This window comes from Myodes glareolus, chromosome 4 (genome assembly GCF_982192425.1).
Source record: "Myodes glareolus chromosome 4, mMyoGla1.1, whole genome shotgun sequence".
NCBI classification, from domain to species: domain Eukaryota; kingdom Metazoa; phylum Chordata; class Mammalia; order Rodentia; family Cricetidae; genus Myodes; species Myodes glareolus.
In genome coordinates, this window is record NC_142029.1 from 77,508,132 (window position 1) to 77,528,239 (window position 20,108).

General features: G+C 48.5%; 1 protein-coding gene across 3 annotated transcripts in view; it reads right to left on the bottom strand.

The window, feature by feature from the left end:
- The window catches only part of Zbtb16 (zinc finger and BTB domain containing 16), a 186,881-nt gene that overhangs the window by 12,642 nt on the left and 154,131 nt on the right, over positions 1 to 20,108 (bottom strand). For all 3 annotated transcript variants that reach the window (XM_048417552.3, XM_048417553.3, XM_048417554.3), the window contains exon 5: positions 89 to 259. In XM_048417552.3, coding sequence (XP_048273509.1) covers positions 89 to 259 — 171 coding nt within the window. The remainder of the gene's footprint in view (positions 1 to 88; positions 260 to 20,108) is intronic.

The following is a 20,108-nucleotide window of genomic DNA, read 5'->3' on the forward strand; positions in this document are numbered from 1 at the left end:
ACACACACCTTCTATTTTTGGAGGTTAAGCCCAGATATAAGGTCTGGAACTGCCCCCCCCCCCCCGCACACCCCTGGGACCAGCTTACCTGTGTGTGAGCGAAGGTGGCGCTTGAGAGCTGTGTGACTGGGAAAGGTGCGGTTGCACTCGCTGCAGATGTAGCTGCGCACGCCTGCGTGGACCTCCATGTGCTGCTGGAGCGCGCTCTGTGCCTGGAAGCGCTTCCCACACAGGAGACAGAAAACAGCCATGTCCGTGCCTGTGGGAGACAGCAGCGGGAAAGTCAGCAAGGTGGAGACTGAAGGCCAGAACTTCACCCCTGAAAGCTGGAGTAGGAGGCAGCACTGGGGCTAGAAATCCTCCCCCGCCACACACACACACATTAGGACAAATGCAGGGGCAGCCCAGGTCATGCAATGTTGACTGAGCACCCTGAATGTAGCTAAGTGGTGTCCAGCCTCCATGAGACCTAAAGATTAGTGGAGAAAGGCATAAAACCACACGAACAGTCAAATGCATTTCTGCAAGCGTCTTGAGTCCAGTCCAGGAGAAAGTGGGTGACTCGGGGGGGGGAGGGTCTATAATCACAGGGAATTTACAGAGTTTGAGGCAACGGTGGGAAGATGGGTAGAACCTGTGAAAGCCAACAATGACCTGGATCCTACGGACTAACTACTGTTGTTAATATAACTCTTAAAACCGCAAACCACACGAGAAGAGGAGGGAAGCCCAAGAGACCAACTCATCCCAATCTCCATGGAGTTCATAGATGGGAGCAGCAGAGGGATTCATTCATTCATTTCCTGAGCTTAGCTTGAGCCCACATTCTCTGTTCTTTTCTTTTCATCTTCCCTCCCTCCCTTCCTCCCTTCTTTATTTCCTTTGTTTTTAAAACAAGGCTTCTCTGTATAGTCCTGGATGTCCTGGAACTAGCTCTGTAGACAAGGCTGGCCTCAAACACAGATTCTCCTGCCTCTGCTTCCCAAGTGCTGGGATTAAAGGTGTGTGCCACCATGCTTGGCAGATACTCTTATAACCACTTTCCCACTTTGCAAATTATGAATTCTGAGGGTCACTTCATTCCACAAATACTATCGTGATACTTTCCACAAGAAAGGCTCTCTCTGAGGTTCCGGGGATGGGACAATGGAAACACCTACCGGTACCTGTTCTAATTTCAATACCACCTAGCACACAGTGTTCAAGAGAACATTCAAGAGCATGAATGGAGTCTGTAAACACTCAGGGGTGGCAAAACCAAGTGGAGTAGAATGAAAAGTCCTAACTGTGGAAACAGGGAGAAGGGTGAGAAGGGGACTGAAGAGGAGCTGAGAGCCAGATCATGTAGCCTGACCAACATGCTACGAGCTCTGGGTTTCATTGTAAGACCAATGGGAAGTGGCCAAAGGATTTCAACCTAGCGAGTCACAGGAGACATTCGTTCAGTTCTGCGCTGCCATTCAGTTGGCTGGCCCAGCAGATCAGATGCCCCATTGAATCCCACAAAGGTGGATTGCTATTTTCTCTTCATCAACCCCTTCCTGATGCCACACCAGATCCATAGCCTTCCAGCTCAGTCTCAGTTCATAGCTCCTTGTCTGCCATTTTGGACTTTATCTCCCCAAGACATTAGTCCTGACACAAGCCCATCTGCTTGTCTCTCTGCCAATGTCCGCGCAGCACTGCCTGAGCTCAGTCCCACAATGTTGTCCCTTGTATGAGGGACATAAACAGAAAAGGTGGTCAGGTCCGTCAGTTTAGTCCAAAATGGAGGAAGTGCCAGAGCATTTGGGCTCCTGAAAGTCATGGGCTCTTCAGTGTGCTATGAGGAAGCTTCCAGGGGCAGGCGAGAGAGGAAGGGAGGGGGCGATGAAGAGCCTTGCTGCCTCCCTGACTGGAAATGGTGATAGCGAATTGGAGGTTGGTTCCTGCCTCCTCAGGACCATACATGGCTCAGCTTGGAGTAAAAGGCAGGGATCAGCACTGGCCCACCATCCTCTCTCTTCTCACTATTACCCGTGTGCCCTCTCTTTGCAGACACTGAAGTCTAGGTATTTGCAGCCATGTTTTATCTCCCAATAACTAGGAGGGCTGCGTGTAGGAAGAAGATGTCCTCCAAATCTCCAAGAGCAGGATGGATGAAGGGCTAATAAAGGCCATTTTAGCTGGGTGCTTTATCTGTGCTGCCATCTTATTTAAAACGTTCATCCCTACAGGGTGAGCGTTCACTGCCACCTTCTCACGAAGAGAAAAACAGCGATTAAATAGCTTGCCTAAGGTCACACAGTAAGCAAGAGGGGCAGAACCAGGAATCTAGAAATGTTTTGATCTGTTTGATTCCAGAAATCACAGATTGAACCCTCTCTTTTTATTTTTTAGTGTGTGGGCGTGGGCGTGGGCGTGTGCGTGTGCGTGTGTGTGTGTGTGTGTGTGTGTGTATGGTGTACCTTTTGGGAAAGCAGACCTTGTGTGTGTGTGGAGGGGGATGGTGTTTGGAGGTTTGGAGGTTGACATCAGGATGACTCTCCATCCATTTCATCAAGACAGGATCTCTCACTGAACAACCTCTACGGCTTTCTATCTCACTTCATTAAGACAGAATCTTTCATTGAACAGTTTTGGCTAGGCTAACTGGCCAGAGAGCCATGGGCCTGGGTTGGGATTACAGGTATGCACAGCCACGCCTAGCTGTTATGTGGGTGAGGGGCATCCAAATGCAGGTCCTCATGCTTGCTCAGCAACCACTTTACCCATGGACCCACCTCCCTAGCCTCTGAACCCCATCTTACCTCTGGACTAAAAACACATGTCTGTCTGGGATTTCCCCAAAAGAGATGCAGTCAAGGCAATAAAGAGCAAGCACCAAGCATGTGAGGAGCACTCCAGCAATGGTCTGGGAGCGCAGGCAGCTGGTCACAGGCAAAGCTCTCTGAAGCCTCCCAAACCCAAGCCCAACAGGAAGGAGTCAATAAGATCTCTGGGAGAGATCTCAAGTCCTCAGCCCCATCTGATAAAGGACGATGCGCTGAAAGAAACAGTTTGTCTGGGCAGAAGCCACTGCAAACACTGACACTGAGTCCTTCACGCCACTGGGAGCAGTGACACTGTCCCTCAGTGCCCTGTCAAGCCTGGTAAACAAACAGAGGCTGTCCACAACACATTCTAACACACAGCACAGCAGTCCGAGATTCTTCAAGCGGAGGGTTCCCAGCACCTGCACCCTCTTTACCCTGAACTCTACCCCACAGAAAGTCCCAATTAGGCCAGGTGTTCAAACAGCTGCCTGAAATCAGCCTGAGGGAGCTTCCTGAACAGTCATGCCTCTTACCAGTCAAAACGTCTTGTCCTTATATCCCCAGGATGGAAGGTAAATGAATGGTAACCCCAAGAGGAAACCCCAAAAGGTGCTACCTAGCAGAGTAGACTGAGTTTCCTGGGGCATTCGGTCCCCTTGCTGTCTTAAGATGCCTGGAAGCTGCTCTCCTGGGTCACCTCCACCGGTGTCCATTCTTCTGTCTCATGCCATTCCCTGGTGATCACGAACAGGCTGGGATGAGACAGGGAATCTGGGCACCAAGTCTAGGGGGTGGAGGGCACTGGTCCTGAAAGACCACCCAGAGCAGGGACAAGTCCAGGGTGAATCTGCGAGTGCCTCAGGGGAGACTGTGAGTTCTGCTCTGAGAAACGGAATGGTATCTGAGAAGCCAAGGTAGGAAACGGGGCACCCGTCCCTGGCTAAGGAAACACCGCAGACGGATTTCAGAGCAGGTAGCATAGAGGATGGAGAGAAGTCTTCAAAACCAGGGAGGTCAGATCACAGAGGACCAGATGTGCCAGGAGGGACAGCTCAGATGCCATCCTACAGGCAAAAACGGGGCCACAGAACGACTGGAGGAGGACAAAGGTCTAGATGTGTGTGCCCCCTCTCCCAGTCCAAAATGAGTATGTTAAAATCATTGTCCTCTAAGTGGGGGGTATCAGCAGGTGGAGGCTTCACCAAGTCTGATTACAGGAGTGGAGCCCTTCTCAACACTATTACTGTCCTTATAAAGAGAGTCCCTTCTCATAGTCAGAACACAGGACACAGAAGTCTACAGTCTGCAACTAGGAAGAGGGGCCTCCTGGGAACCCAGCCACACTGGGATCCCTATTTCAGACTGCCCAGCCTTCGGGACTGAGACATTATTTTCTAGATACGAATCCTCCACTCTACGATCACATGTTACAGCCACTCAAAAAGCATGAAGACAGGTACAAGTGTCCAACAGCCTGATGGGCAGAGCCTCTGGAGGTGGCAAAGGTGTGGATGGTCCCAAGTGGCTGGAAGCAGGGAGAGATTAACAGCTTTTGTGCTGCTCCAGAAAGAAGGTAGAGACAAGATGATGCCCGGGGCTCTGTGGACAGGGAGAGAGCACCCTGATTGGAACTGTGATCTGGTCGGGAAAAGCGGTACCCGTGAAATTCCAAATGGCCAGCTCTGCACACTGTTGACAGACTTAAGGTTCCATGATTATTAGTTAAGAAGAAATAGTATTATGACCACAGCTGTCTTTCTCTCCTTCCTAGGCTCTCACACAAGCATAAGTAAGCTCCCTCCTTGGCCACTTAACCACCAGCCAAGACTCAGGGTGAGAAGACGGTTTAGAGGGTTTGTGTCTACTTTTGCCACTCTTCTGCTTGAAAACCAACATTCACGGTCAAAGAAAAAGACTTCAAAAAGAAAAAAGAAAGAAAGAAAAAAGAAAATCAGGGAAGGGTTGAAGAGTGAATGAGACACAAGGAAAACTATCAGTGCGTGCAAGTTAAAAATCTAAAGACTAGATGTGAGTTATTAAACAATTTGCTGTCGTTTCTGCCTAGCTGATTGTCTGCACGTATGATGAGTCAGGGCCGATTCTATTACACTGGGAGATTAAGCAAATAAATGCTAGCTTTTGGAAACACATTAAAATGTGGGGCTATGGAAATAAAATTATCTAGAAAATTGTATTAGCAATTCATTAGCTGCGGTGAGATGTGTGGCATGGCAAGGGACCCGCTGCGTTGGCACACTCTGCTCTCTGCAATGCCTGAGTTCTGCCCTCCACCGAGGCGACGATCAGAAGCAGAGGCAGTCCCATCAGGAAGGAGGTAGACTCGGACTGTCAGAAGATAGTCTTCAGAAGTCACGGGCCGAGAGATGGAGAGAGGAAAAAGGAGCAGGGATTCTGGTCCTGCCATTTCCATTACCCTGGGGTCCCACGCAAGCCCCTTAACTTCCCTGGATTGGGGTGTTCCCATCCTTTTCCATATTGCTGTGGTTGCTAAGAACAACAGATGAGATTCCTACTTGAGAACTCTTCACAGAGTGGTTTAGTTGTAGAGCTAATGCCAGCCTAAATGATGCCTTTTTCTAAACTTGAAAAGCCTGTCTCCTCCCTCTTGGTAGACATCAGATCTCATTGTTGGCTAGTAAGAGAGAGCTAGATTTTAATCTCCACCTCTTCCTCAGCTAGACGCCTTGTGCCACGAACAACCTGGATGGTGACTCATGGAAGCCCTGAACAATGACAAGCATACGTTGCTTTATTGACTCTGGGTTGCCTCTTCTAGGAAGCTGACCCTAGCAGTGGTATCTTGGATGACTTGTACTATTTTAGACTTGGTGCCAAGGACACCATCTTCCTCTGAGCACTCATTGTTACAACACATGAAACCCTTTATTGGGCTTACTTTTGACGTTCAGTCCTGCCTATGAGCCTAAACTGCCAAAGCAGGAACCAGAGCAGTCATCTCTATCTCTCCCCAACACACAGCACAGGGCTCATGCCAGTAGGCCCTAGATAACTGTATGCTGCGGTGACAATACTGAGGGACTGTGGGATGATGACAAAAACAGATGTGTGCGCGGGAGGGGGGTCAATAGGTCATGGTACAGAGATAGACAGCTTGGGTTGGTGAGACCTCAGAACTGAGTCTATAAGCAAGGCCACTACCAAAAGACTCCCACACTGTCCTGCACTATCTCTTTGGCAACCACTAATGCCAGGTGACACACAGATGTCAAACTCACTGGGGCCCTGGGCTGGATAGTTTTATATTAACTTGTCACAAGATAGAACTGTAGGCAAGACTGTAGAGCATTTTCTTAATTAGTGATGGATACAAGGTCAAAGGCAGCCCATTGAGGGTAGGGCCACCCCTGGGCTGGTGATCCTGGGTGCTGTAAGAGAGCAGGCCGAACAAGCCATGGGGGCAAGTCAATAAGCAGTGCTCCTCCATGGCCTCTGCATCAGCTCCTGCCACCAGGTTCCTGCCCTGTTTGAGTTCCTGCTCTTCCTGCTTTTGATAATGAGCTATTATATGGAATTGTGAGTGAAATAAACCCTTTCCTCCCCAAGTCCCTTTTGGTCATGAAGTTTCATCACTAAGACACCCCTACCACACCTGCCATACTACACCACTGTCTGAGCTTTACTTCTCAGAAGCAAGACCTCTGACCATTGAAGTCACTCCACATCATATTGTAAAATAGTACAAAGGCCCTACACTTCTGGTCCGGAAGTGTGGCTTTTCTCAGCTTTGTGATCCTGGGGCGGGCAACTACTACCCTTGCTGTAGTCAGAGACTGGATCAGAAATGTTCTCCTGTGACATGGGCCAAGGTTTACTGCCCAATCTGGGCAGAGGTGGAAAGTCTCAGAAGGAGGTCTTCTGGTCACTGCAGAATACCCTTGAAAGTGAGAGGTGGACTTCCATCTTTCTGTTGTCTCCCTCACTTCCTGTCCAGGCAGAGATGAGAAAGTTTTGGTCCTTCTCATGCTCCATGCCAGGGTATGGTGCGTCATCACATGCCCAAGGATAATAAGGGACCGTGAGCTACAGCTTTTGAAACTGTAAAGTGAGCTAAACCTTTCCTACCCACAGGTTCATTACCTGTTGTTCGATGCACTGAAGACACAAACTTCATAACCAATCTGTAAGCAGAGACTGCGCCTTCATTTTCCAGTCACCGAGCCCCAAATAATCACACAGAAACTTTATTAATTACAACACTATTTTGCCAATGGCTCAGGCATATTCCTAGCTAGCTCTTATATCTTTAACTAATCCATTTCTACTAATCTATGTATCACTATGAGACTGTAGCCTATTGGTAAGGTTCCAGCATCTTTCTCCTTCGGCGGCTACATGACGTCTGCCTGACTTTGCCTTCTTTCTCCCTGCCTTCAGTTTAATTTTCCCACCTAGCTCTATTCTGCCCTGCTATAGGCCAAAGCAGCTTCTTTATTAATCAATGGTAATAAAACATATTCACAGCATACAAAGGGGGAACCCACATCACCAACCTGTGCTTCCAACATTCACTTCCTAGTGTTGTCCCGAGACAACTGACAGACACTGTCAAGCTTATGCCACAAACGCATTGTTTTCTACAATTTAGGAATCCCATTATGAATCAGATTTGAAACTTAGCCTTGATTTAAAGAGAATTACTTCACCAGAAAAAAGGACCCAACAACCCCTCCCCCCATGTTTCTGGAGAATGAGAAGATGTGGCTTATTCTAGACTCTGTAAATACTTGCCCAAGGGGATTTGAACTAGAAAGAAGAATGGTAAGGATAAATTTAGAATGTGGGTTGAGGCAACATGGGTAGGCTCCCAGCGAATACCTGGGACCTGTGTGCATAAACCCTACTGAGGCAGAAAAGAAGGGGAAAATTAAGGGGACACGGGAAGAGGCAGGAGCCCCTCAACTCATGTATGTAGCTAAAGTCTCTTGGGGGTTAAGGGTCAATAGTTCTAGCACAGAGGCTGGAAAGACAGTGTTGCGGTTGGGAACTCTTGTTGATCTTGTAGAGGATCCAGCTTTGGTTCTCAGCACCCACCTGGGGGTTCACAACCATCCATAACTCCAGTTCCAGTGGAACCAACGGCCTTCTCCAGCCTCCACAGGCAATAGGCACACACATGATGGACAGACACGCATGCAGACAAACATACACATAAAGTTTTTTTCTAAAGAAAGAATTCCAGCATCATTTGCTGTGAATGGGTGTCAATATTCCTTCTCTGTGACATGTCTTAAGTGTTTATGACCAGCCATGCCATCTTTTCCTTTCCCAACTACAAACCAACATTTTTCTAGGAGCCTCTCAAGCAAAATTAGAAACTCCATTTACAACGAAAAGCGTGTCCAAACTCCCTCGTGAAGCTTTAATGACCCAATGGTCTCATCTTACCAGATTGTAATCCTGTCCAGTGCACCTCGGAAATCATCCTATGATCTCGTTTGTGGGGCATTGCTGTTATCAACCCTTGTGAGACATAACCTCAGGAGACACCAAAATCACATACTGGCTGCCATGAAAACATCTAAGTTCAATTCCCTCTCGAGACGCTCACATCCATATGTGGGTAGTAGGTTCCTTTCCCGAAGCATGTCTCATTCCATTAACACTCAGACTTAAATTTATGTTAAAACCTTTTCTTCAAAAACCTCCAGCTTTGCTTCATACCGACCTCTCCTGAAATTCTTTTCTGAAGAATTTGAAACTCTTGGCTCTATCTGAGTAGAGACCTCTGAGAGGAACCCAGGATGCTGCAGGCAGCTACAGGCAGCAGCAGGGAGCTACGCCAAGCCGCTATCACAGGAGAAAGGAAGTCGTACCATGTCCCCTAAGGGCAGCACAACCAGTCTGGGGTACAACGTAGGCACAACTTACAGGTTCCTGATTTTAAAACAAGTATAATTTTAGCAAAAATTGGGAGGAAGCCAGGCTGGGGTGGAACAGGAGGCAGGAGGGATGGCGCAGGTCTCAGGCCTTTATCTTGTCCAGGTGACGATGGGGACTGAAATCAGGAGACACAAAAGCCTTGTGTTTACACCGGTGCCATTTCCATGCCAATTAGCTCTTGAATGGAAAGGAAGGAACACGATCGGAGGGGCACACAGCTGGCGAAGGCGCTCAGGTGCTACACTTTCTTGGAGCAAGGCTCTTATTATCTCCCTAGACAAGCAGTTTCTTAATCAAAGGAGCAGAGGAAGCTAAATATACTTCCATTTCTTTTGGTAAGCACGCTAGGACTGCTCCATGTGGGGTGTACATGTAGTGGTGTGTGTGTGTGTGTGTGTGTGTGTGTGTGTGTGTGTGTGTGTGTGTGAACACAGGTGGGTTTCTGGTGTCCAATCCCGCTCAGCAAAGAAGAGCCATCTCTCCTGCTACCTAGAGCAGCTGCTTCCCCGGATGGGAATGAATATCAAATTGGGGATAAGTAAAAAAAAAAAAAACCTCATTTAAACTGGAAACACTTGTATCTCCATTCCCTTCTTCTAACCCTGCAAGGAGGTTCTACCGCTGCCTCTGACCCCTGGGGATAATCTTTCATGAGACGCCAGAGTCATCAGTTAAATCGTTACCTCTACCTTCCTTTCCCCAGCTTTCTCCTTCCACGTATATGTGCCTCCAGGTTGTTGTTGAAGAAGGTACAGAGATGCATCACCCACTGCGCCAGAGACAGACAGACACAGCAGCACAGCTGACTCACACCAAAGGCAGGAGGTTCTGTCTGCATCTTAAGAGACCGAAAAGACGCAGGAGTGTGGATGCAGGAGGCAGACAGAATGGAAACAAATGCCCAGAGCCTCACATCTGCTGAACTTCTCTTTGACTTCTCCACGGGAGGAAGGACCACAAGCTGCCCATGCACGTCTCCGATACCTCTCTGGGTGCTGAGTGGCAGGAACCTCTGCCATAAGAATCCAGTTCACCTGGCTTCTCTCACCAGCACTTCTCAGTCTGCCTGACCCTTAGGTACCATCATCTACCATCGATAAGTCCACTCAACCACTTTCTGCCTGGGACTGCCCACCCGGTAACACCTTGGAAGCACTGCCTCCAGCCAAATTTGCATCAAACTAAATTAGCATGGGTATTTGTATCTTACCCATCACTTACCGCTGGCCATATTTTCTCCAACCTACGCAGGAAGCCCAAACCTTAGCCTCTAGCCTTCCTGTCCCTTTCGACCTTGTCAACCCAGTCCTTCCTCCCTCTTCCTACTTTTCTTCTTACAATCTTAGAACCCTGGGAGGTACCTCTACATTTCTCTTACCCTCTACGATTTCTACGACAGGGAGAAGGGACGTTAGGGTTTGGTACCGTCAAAGGAATAGAAATTACTCAATGAGTAACATAAAAGGGGGAGGGTTCAGACGGCGGAATGAAATTTGTTTTAAAACTAAGCAGCGGATGGGTGAGTGGCTGCATTTTTCAAAACACAAGTACACACCCCGGTGTCAGCCTCTTGGGGAACGCGGGCGGCTGCTTGGTCAGGCTGTGGCAGCTAGCAGAGCCGGCTGCCTCCCTCCCGGAAACCGTGTATTTGTTTAGCAGTGAAGCCCAGACACAGCGCATTTCATTACCCAGCACCTCCAGCTACAGTAAACAAATTTGTCAGCTCACTAGCTCATTAAGGTGTGCCCCGGACACTCGGGATTTATTGAGACCTGCACAATAAAAGTAACATGAATGGATTTACTAATTTTGTCAATCACTCCAACAAACCTACCCAAGAGGGGGAGAATATGTGGGAGGGGACTACAGAAAAAGGGTGGAAAAGAAACGGGGGGGGGGGTAAGGGAAGGCACGAGAAGTGTTGGTTTACAAGAGAGAATAAAGGGTGACAATGGGACCATTGCTGTCAGCCCACTTCACCTACGCCAAGTTCCCTTTCCTAGGGGACAGGGACCCCGACACCACACATTTTGGTTCCCTGTGGATTACTCTGCATCTCCCACTTGTACATAAGACTTGGAACTCATGAACTTGAGGAACCGAATACACGTCCAGAGAAGCAGCAGCCTCAGCAAGGAGGAGTTGCCTCTTGTGTTCTCTCCACCTGCTCCAGCGGCCCCTGTCCTTTTGGCTTCCCAGGCTACTTATTGGACCCTTTCAGACATTCCAAGATGAACTTAAAACCTCTACAGTCAGAGCAGGGGGGAGCCAGAGGGGAAGTGGGAAGGGGGGTTATGGAAAGGGGGATCAGGATGGAAAGTAAATCCGGAGAAGTATGCAGTCCTCTGGTCTGTAACTTTCAAAATGACAGCAGGACTGGGGCAAAGGTCAGGGAGTCCAAGGCCTTAGCACCTCAGCCAGCTGTGGCAGGGAAGCCTGGAGCCCGCAGGACGCCTGCCCGTATAAATCAACAGTAAGCAGGGCCTGCTGGAGAGGGGGACAATGGGCCCACACGGGGGTGGGAAGCAGGACAATGGGGCCTGGCCAGTGCGCAGGCCTGGAACAAATGTGCCCTGGCACCACGGGGGCCCCCATTTGTGAAACTAATTGGCCCACGATTGAAAAACTGGACCAACTTCAACAGTCCTGGAAGGAAGAGCAGGCATCCACAGGCGCCTCACCTAGCCTTCCTCTGGCCCAGTCCTGTGGGTGTGAGGCAAAGGCCTCTAGGGGACTTCGTTCTGTCAGGGAGGTGCCTTGGTGACCTAGTCGGTCTGGAGGAAGGCGTGGAGCCTGGCACTGATGGATGGCATGCCAACTTCTCTCAGGACCTAGAGGAAAAACCACCTTTTTGTTTCCCTACTGGACTTGTTCCACTGGAGTAAGGCTTCAAGGTGAGAGACTGCCAACTCTGAGTTTTCAGAACCTGAGAGTTCCTACAGCCCTCATCTAGGGTAACTCAGTTCCTCCCTAAGTTCATCTGCATCACGGATCTTCAGGTCTGCCACCACCATGGACAGTGGGTGCCAATGTTACTCTCTGTAAGGCTGCCTGGGGACTGGAAGAAAATTGGGAGTCCAGTTCATGTGATCTTGGGGGCCTCGGGGAAGAGAGGCTTCAGAAGTGCGTGGTGGAGTCAGGATGGCATGGGACAGGCGGGACCAGGCCATTTACGCCAGTTTTTGTCATCTTGCCCCAATCCTCCAGTGACCTTCATTGTAGACACCCCATCTAAGAGGCTGGACAGAACAGAGAGCAGTAGCAGCCTCGGCTAGAAGGCCTGCCTGGCTCAAGGATACACTATGCACTCCTGGCTAGATGCCAAAGGCTCTTGGGAAAATGATGGGAAAAACGAAATATCTTTGAAGAATTTATCCATCTCTAATATCCAGGGTTCTAGGCCCAGGAAGGACAGTGTTGAGTGCTTCTGAGTGAATTCTGTTGTCCTTCCAAAATGAACACAACAGCTTTTTACTTCGGGAGAATCAGTAGACTTCAATGGGAGTCATCGTCACAGGCTGACACAGTCATAGGCATGGCAGAGAAAGGACCTGACGTTGACTAGGTACCGCTAGGTGACAATCCAGGTCTTAAGGACCCCGTGAGATAGGAGTTCTTAGCAAGAGAAAGAAGCAAGGCCTTAATGGAGCCACTCCTAGAGACCTAATGAGCTACTCCTAGGACTGGCTGTGCATGTGATAAGCCCGAGGATCTCTCCGAGTTAGTCCTTTCTGAGTTAGGCAAGGGCTTGGCTGATTGGGTGAGATTATAGCAAAGCAGGGCTAGAAAGTCCCACATCCCCGCATCAGGATGATAGCAAAGTGCCCAGAGACTACACAGAGGACAGGGTGAGCGGGGCCCTCTGAAGACAGTGGCCTCGTGTTCTCAGCCAGGTCCCAGTGCACAGTAGGACCCCTGCATTCTCAGCAGAACATCCAGAGCTTGGCAAAGAGCATGAAGCTTCCAGTTAACGATGGGACTAACTTCTGTACCACTATAGAAAATAATTCCTAGGTAATTCTTCATGTACATAGGACATTTTCCATGGATGCCATTTCTCTAGTACCCATAGGGTCATCACCTGAGTCCTTCAGAAAGGGATGGGGTCCAGAAGTGGCATCTTTTGGGAGAAAATTATACTTGGGCACAAAAACCAAGTAGAAGAAGAAAGGGATACAGGAAAGAGACAAAAGAAAGCCCCAGGGGGACAGAGTGGAGGAGAGGGAGCAGGGGAGATGGGAACAAGAAGTGGGTGAAAAACTGATTAGTTGAGAGCATTTGCAATATCTGACAAACACTGGCAGGGGGAAGAAAAAAAATCCCCTGTAAATAAACAAAGCAAAACCAAAAAAAAAAAAAATAGAATGAGAAGATGTATTTATTTTACTGACATTTTAATGGTTCCTTTCCTTCTCCCCAGAAGATGATTACAAATTAAGCAGCATTTAAATGCTTTTTACTGTCAACAATTAAAAAGAGGACTGTAGGCCCGAGAGCATGGCAGGCCATTCATTCCCACGGTAACCAGGCTATCAGAGACACCGCGAGGCTTCGTGTACTGTACAGCACACAATGGGCCAAAAGGGAAAAGCCTGTGTGTTGATGCTGCAGGACATTCAAAAGCAAATTAACACATAAAAAGCGCCAGGCACAAAGACAGACACCAAGAGTGAGGGCAGAATGGATGAAACTCGGGACAAAAGTCTCAGAAATGGCAGAGTTTAAGTACAGTCTGATTACACCCCACTCAACACGCCCGGCGTTTATTTCTTGTGGTGCACGAGCACGTGCCTCCTCTCTCTCTCTCTCTCTCTCTCTCTCTCTCTCTCTGTCAATTTTTTTCTTTCTTTTTTTGGTGTGTGTAGCTCGTGGAGTGTGTGGGTGTGGGTGTGTGTAGGTGTGTGTGTGTGGAGTGTAAATGTGTTTGTGGGGGTGTGCGCGTGTGTGGAGTGTGTGCGTGTGTACATATATGTGTGCCTGGAAGAACCAGAGACAGACACTGATTTGCTGCCTTAAAAACAAAGGCAGAAAGAAGTAAGTGGCAGAGCACTTGGGCAGGCAGACCCTAGAAGCAGCCAATCGGGGGCAGAATCCTCACCACACCCAGCCCACCTGTAACCGCAGCAGGTCCTGCTCTGCTGGACCACAGGTCTTAGAGGCCCCGTGATCCTTGTTTCACTTTGTTCAGAGTGAAGGATGTCGGTCATTGCAGCAGGGACCGACATAATGCATGTACATTTTTAGAAAATCTCTTCCATCGCCGTTGAACCCATGGTAACCGAATGGAGGGCCAACCTCTCCCCCCTCCAGCGCACTGCGACCACTACTGACATCACTGTGTTGGAGCGTCTTCTTGTGGAACCCTCCCAGCTAAGTCAGTACAGTTTCTATCCCGATCATCTCAAGGAAATTTGAAAATTCCTCTGAAAATCACAAAAGAAAAAATAATAGAAGAAAATTCAAGTCTAATATAAAGGGGAGAGAGAAAGGGACTAAAAGGAAAGCGGGCGCAGGGTGAGGAACCACAGACTGTAGCACCCACCATTTTCCTCTCATCTCAGACACAAGTGGGGCTACTCGGGGAGAGAATGAGAGGCCGCCTCGAGTAGCTGCCCGGTCCATGTCTGTGCTGTAAAAGTTTAATATGCAAGGGGGGTAACGGTGAAATGAAAGAGACACGTCCCCTTTAAAAGGAAATATAATTTACAGTGTGCAGCCAGGCGGCCCATAGTTTCAATCTCGTTTACTATAGAGAAAACTCAGCTAGCTGCTCTCTATCCCACAAATCCGATTTAATCAGACAAGCCAGCCAGCGTGGCTTGGAGTAAAAACGGATAATTAGTAAACAGAGAGCTACTCCAGCGCTTCATTGGCATTCGAGTTGGGCTACTGTGTCGCATTTAAAATGCAGTCTGATGAAGTTTACAAAATCAAACCATTTGTTACTCCTATTGAAGAGGCTTCAGGCCACTTGCAATTAAATTGGAATTAGTGCTCGGAATGAGACACAGCAAATTCATACTAAAAAGGATCTGACTTTGAGACATTTGACTTCACTTCAACTGTTTTCTGTGTGGGCGTGGGTGTGGGTGCTACCGAGACACTTCTCACCCTGACTCCAAAGGGCTCCCCGATTCTGTGAGCTTGCTGCCCCCCAACAACAACTTGATTCTCCCCAGGCTAGTGTGGGGAGGGGCAGTGGGGGGAGGGGAGGGGCAGCTGACTCTGGGGCACTAGGTCCCACATTCACACCAGGAAGATACTGTACCCAGGGAAAATGTGTCCACAAAGGGCCATATGGCTCCCTTCTGCATGAGGCCTTTGGACAAGGGGGTGGGAGGGGGGCGGAGGAGCTGCCAGAAGGCACACTTCTAGAGGGCACTGGCCCCACCCCTCTCAGACAGCAGGCTGGCTTCCTCTAGGGAAGAATGGGGCACTTTTCCTGTTGGCTGGTCTCCTGTGATGCTGGGCATGAGGAGGGCTCCATTTGCCACAGCCTGCTCATCGGTGTGTGCCCCCCACCTTCTGCTCTGCCCCTGCGGGCAGGGCAAACTCAAGTCTCAGCAACCCTTCTGAGGAAGAAGTCTGTGAAACTCCCCAACTGTCAGGGCTAGAATTCAGGATGTTGGTGAACTTGGATGGAGAAATAGGGCATCTTAATTTTCACTAAGAAAATTTGCAGTTCTTTGAACTAGGGATGCTAGCAGCAAAGCAGTGGATTCATGGTGCCTGGTGCACCTTTGTCATGGGTCGCTATTTTCATGCCACACTGGAAATATTATTTATGAAAGCCACACCGACAAAAATATGACAGTTATGTAAAACCATGTCTTGTTAGTTCATAGGATAACAATGAATAACAAATGTTATTGTATTAAACATGATTTTTTCCAGAGAAGGTTTTTCTATTTAGTCCAGCCTTGCCTCAAACTCATTATGTAGCCCAGGCTAGCCTCCAAACTCATTATATATATCCTAGGATGGCCTTGGGCTAGCAATCCTGCTTCAGCTCCTGCATACAGGGATCAACGATGTTTGCTACTGCACCCAGCCTACAAATGATTTTTCAAAAAGTATTTGACACCTATAATTTAGGTTTCTATTAAAAGTCTTATGTATTTTACTTTATACATTCATAGACATCGTTTTTTCTTTCTTTTTTCTTGTCTCTAATAGTATTCGGGATTGAGCCCAGGACCTCACGTATGCTAGGCAAGCACTGTAGTATTCTGCTCTATCCCCACTTCGCACAAACGTCATTCTGAGGATGTGTTCAGAGGTGCTCGCCTTTCTGAGGAGTCCCAGGGTATCAGTGTTCAAGGGGTTGGAAATGGGGGTGTGTGAAGGTAGGGTATACTGTACACAGTTTCAGTTCTGCAGGATGATCAGAGTCCTGGCGATGGATGCCGGTGATTATTATGGAACAGTGAAGATGTGTTAGTACCACCAAGGGGTACTCTTATTACCAAATTACCAAAATTAAAATAATAATAATTAAAAGCCATGGCCCAGGCTTTTTTAAAGTTCCCTATACTCTCCAACCCCTCTACTGCCAAGAAGCATTCAATCCAAAACCTGGGTTCCTTTCTTTTTAAACCTTCTCACCCGCCACAAAGAACAGAAGAGATTCTCAGTTTACCGCCCAGAAGAGCTGTGGCATGAGGCTCCTTCAACAACACTGAGTGAGGACTAAGTTTGCTTCTCAGCTCAGACATCACTGGGTCCTAAAATCTGAGGCTGTTTCTCCCTTCCCTGTCAGATGATTGCTACTTGAGAGTGGAGTTTGTTTCTCTTACACACCGGTGTATCACTTGGTCCCAACAATTGATCAATGAAATTTTACAGGATGGCAAAGAAGACCAAGCAGTTGAATGAAAGACTAACCAAGCGAATTTCTCTCTCTCTCTCTGGACTGCTACAAAATAAAGAAACTAGGCTGCGACCCTGTAAAGCTTCGTCTCTCCTGTGGGGCAGGATGTCTTTGAGATCTTCCCTACTACCGACCTCATTCCCTCCATCCCTCTGCTGTATGCGGAGCCCCAGAATTAAGCAGAGGATGTGAGCACACAGCACGAGGGTTAGGAAGGGCACACCAAATGTGGGATGCCAGCGGTGGCAGGCTACTGTCCTCTGGGGCCCCAGGACTTTCCTGGGTGTTTCAGTCCTGCCCTGTGTTATATACATTCCCTTCTGTTATCTTTGGAGGATTCCAAGGACTCTCACTTGGCCTCTGTCCTAGTGAGGAACTGAGCAGGAACCATGGGGATGGGTGAGCATGATGCTGGGCCAGAGGATAGTCAATCTAAAGGTTCACTGTGCAGAACAATGGAGAGGCAGCTTTGGAAGCCCGAACAAGTGACTCTAGTGCCGTGTCTGGGTCATGCATGGACTTTAAAGCCTGGGGAGAGGAAACCATCTATTTTGCATTTCAGAAGGGTAGGAGAGGAATTGGATTATAGACGAGAAACACATGCACACACCCACACACCATACTGCCCCTTACAACTTCCCCGATTAGAGCCATCCCAGGAAAAGGAGGTTGGATGGCTGGCACATTCTGCAGACAACTGGTGTGTAATATGCTCCTCCATGCCGCATCCTACGGCCTGCACACTCAGGATGCTACAGAGAGGGGCCTGGAGGGAACCCAGCCTCAGCTCCTAACACTGGAAAGGAAAATACAATCGCCAAACCGCAAGTGCTGCTGCACACCTGAAATCTTAGTACTAGGAGGGCTGAGGCAGGAGGACGCACACAAGTAAAAGACTAGCCTGGACTGCACAGTGAGCCCTAGCTTAGCCCGGGTTACAGAGTGACATCGTACCTCAAGCAAAACAAAAACAGAGAAACAGAAGGCAGCGTGAGCATCAAGCTCTGAGACCACAACGCCAATAAAGCATTCCCTGTCCCCAAGAAGCTCACAGGCTGAGAAGAGCAGAGTACAGAGCCTCCGCTCTCCAGGCCTATGCTCTTCAGGCAGACCAAGCCTAGGCAGACACCTGTCATTTATTTCCGGGTTATAGGATCATGTGTAAGTGACCTAATGTCTCTGAACGTCAGCTTCTTCTTTGTTAGCGTTGGTCACATTACCCAGCAGGCAAGGCTGCTGAGTCAGATCACATATGGAAGCATCTCTCATGATGACATACAGTAAAGGTTGAACAGTAGCTGCTTAGATCACAGATCCAGCGGGCTGCATGAGGGTGTTATGGGGAGGAGGGCAGTTAGGCACATCATAGATTGTGATGTTCTAACTTAGGTATTACAAGGATCTGAATGTGCCCTCCCCACGCCAATCGGCTGTGTTAGGAGGTGGGGCATAATGATGAGTTGTGCTTCTTGGTCTTATTTCCTCCACACCACTCACTAGCCTGACTGTGTGTGCCATGGGATAACCCAGTGAGAAAGCCCTCAACAGATGTTGGCACTTTAGTGTGGGCTTTCCCAGCCTCCTAAATCATGAGGAAATATATTTGTGTGTTTTTTTTTATTTATTTATCAAAGACTTAGTGTCAGGAACACTGCTGCAAATGCGTCAACAGACTTAAGTCTAACACACTGAATTAGTCAGGGTGCCCCAGGAGGTACTTCAAGGAACATTCCAGGCTTTCCATCATGAAAGGGGCAGCTTCTCTTTTGTTCAGTTTAAATCTACTGACATGTTCTCCGGTCCACTTCCTCCCACCAGAATGGCTCTTGGACTTTCCAACACCTCTCTTTTGTTCCCTTGTTTCTTGTTGGGTCTACACTCCAAGCCTCTGGAACAGTCATCCTCCGACTGCTGGCCAATCCCTGCACTTCCCTGTCCACTATCCTCCTATTGTGCCCACCCCACCACCCTGACCGTTGTCAGCTTAACCCCCCTTTGCCCTAGAGCCATTCACACACATGCTACCTCTGCCTCCCTCCGTGCACTCCTCAGTCCGGCACCGTTATCTGCCTGCCTCTGTCTTCCCACCCACACCATATGTGCCCACCTCTGACAACCAGTGGTCGCCATGCCACTGCATTCAACAGACCTATCTCGTCCCTCTCAGGGGGCTTCTGGGCAGTATTTAAAGCTGGCAGCCTCTTTCGTTACCAGCAACAGCATCCCTTACAGTAAGTGTTTCTAGTTTCTACCGTTTTGTGTTCTCTCCTCCCCCCACCCCCAGATGCCTTTTCAACCCCTGACTCTGTGTCTAGTCTTAACTTGCCTTGGAAGGGCTGATGTCTTGTCTCTTTCTATACAGTCTCATTATGTAAAATTTCCTACTTCCAGGGCTCTGGACAATCATTTATATGCTGATGAGTCCAGAATAGTCAAGCCTTTCCTTTGTCAACCTCTCCACATCCAAATGGCTCAAGTCTTGCTGTTATAATACCCAAACTCTTCATTATCTTAACAATGAATCCCCCTTCACCTCCATTTCTGTTTCCAACTCCACCATCACTCAATGACGCAAGAAAAATGAAATCAGGCACGCGCTTAGGTTTTCTCTCATCTCTCACTGCAAATCAGCCACCCTTCTCGAGCTTCCTACGGGCTTCTCAGGCACTTCTGCCCACCTCTGCTGCAACTATCTGAGCTCATGCTTATTACCATTCTCTTGCCTAGACGATGTCAATCTCATCCTACATAATCTCTCTGCCCGTGGCAAAAGTCTTCAATCTACTCCTGCCTGGCCCTTTAAGTAACTGTCCTTGCTATCATGTAGTATCATAGCCTTCATTATGACTCCTAATAGCTCCCTCCTGTCCCTAGAATGAGGGCAGCACACTTACGATGGTCTGGAGGAGGCTTTCACCATGGAGTGCTCGTTTTCCTCTCTAATGGTGAACCTTAGCTCTCTCCCCATGGCCACTTTCAGTTCCGTGAACTTGCTCTAACTCTCCCACCCTTGGACACATGCCCATGTTGTCCCTCGGTCTACCATTTTTCTCTTTCTCCCACTACCCAACAGTCTCAACCAAATACTCTTCATTCTTCTGTTGAAACCACCCTCGGTAGACCCCCCCCCGCCCAAAGCTCTATCCATAAGCAGGGAGTCCCTCAAACATAATCTTTGACATTAAGCATCACAACGCTACAGTATTTACATGGTTCACCTAACGGTTTAGCTGTTTTCACATGAAGACAGGGACTCTTGTTTTTCACGTCACGAAAGTCCCAGAACCTAATAAACTACTTGCTACATCTCAGGTACTCAGGGGATTAACATACAAATGGATGCATGAACAAATGAACATAGTACTATTTCTCTGTGAGCAGGAGCCAGAGTTGCTACTTACGATTTCCAGAGCCCAAGCCATTAGTTTAGTACTTGACTCTCACTGTCCTCAAGCAAACATGCCTTCCTACCCTTTCCAGCCACCTAGCCTAATCCCCTGTGAGCTGCAAGCTTCTGGGCT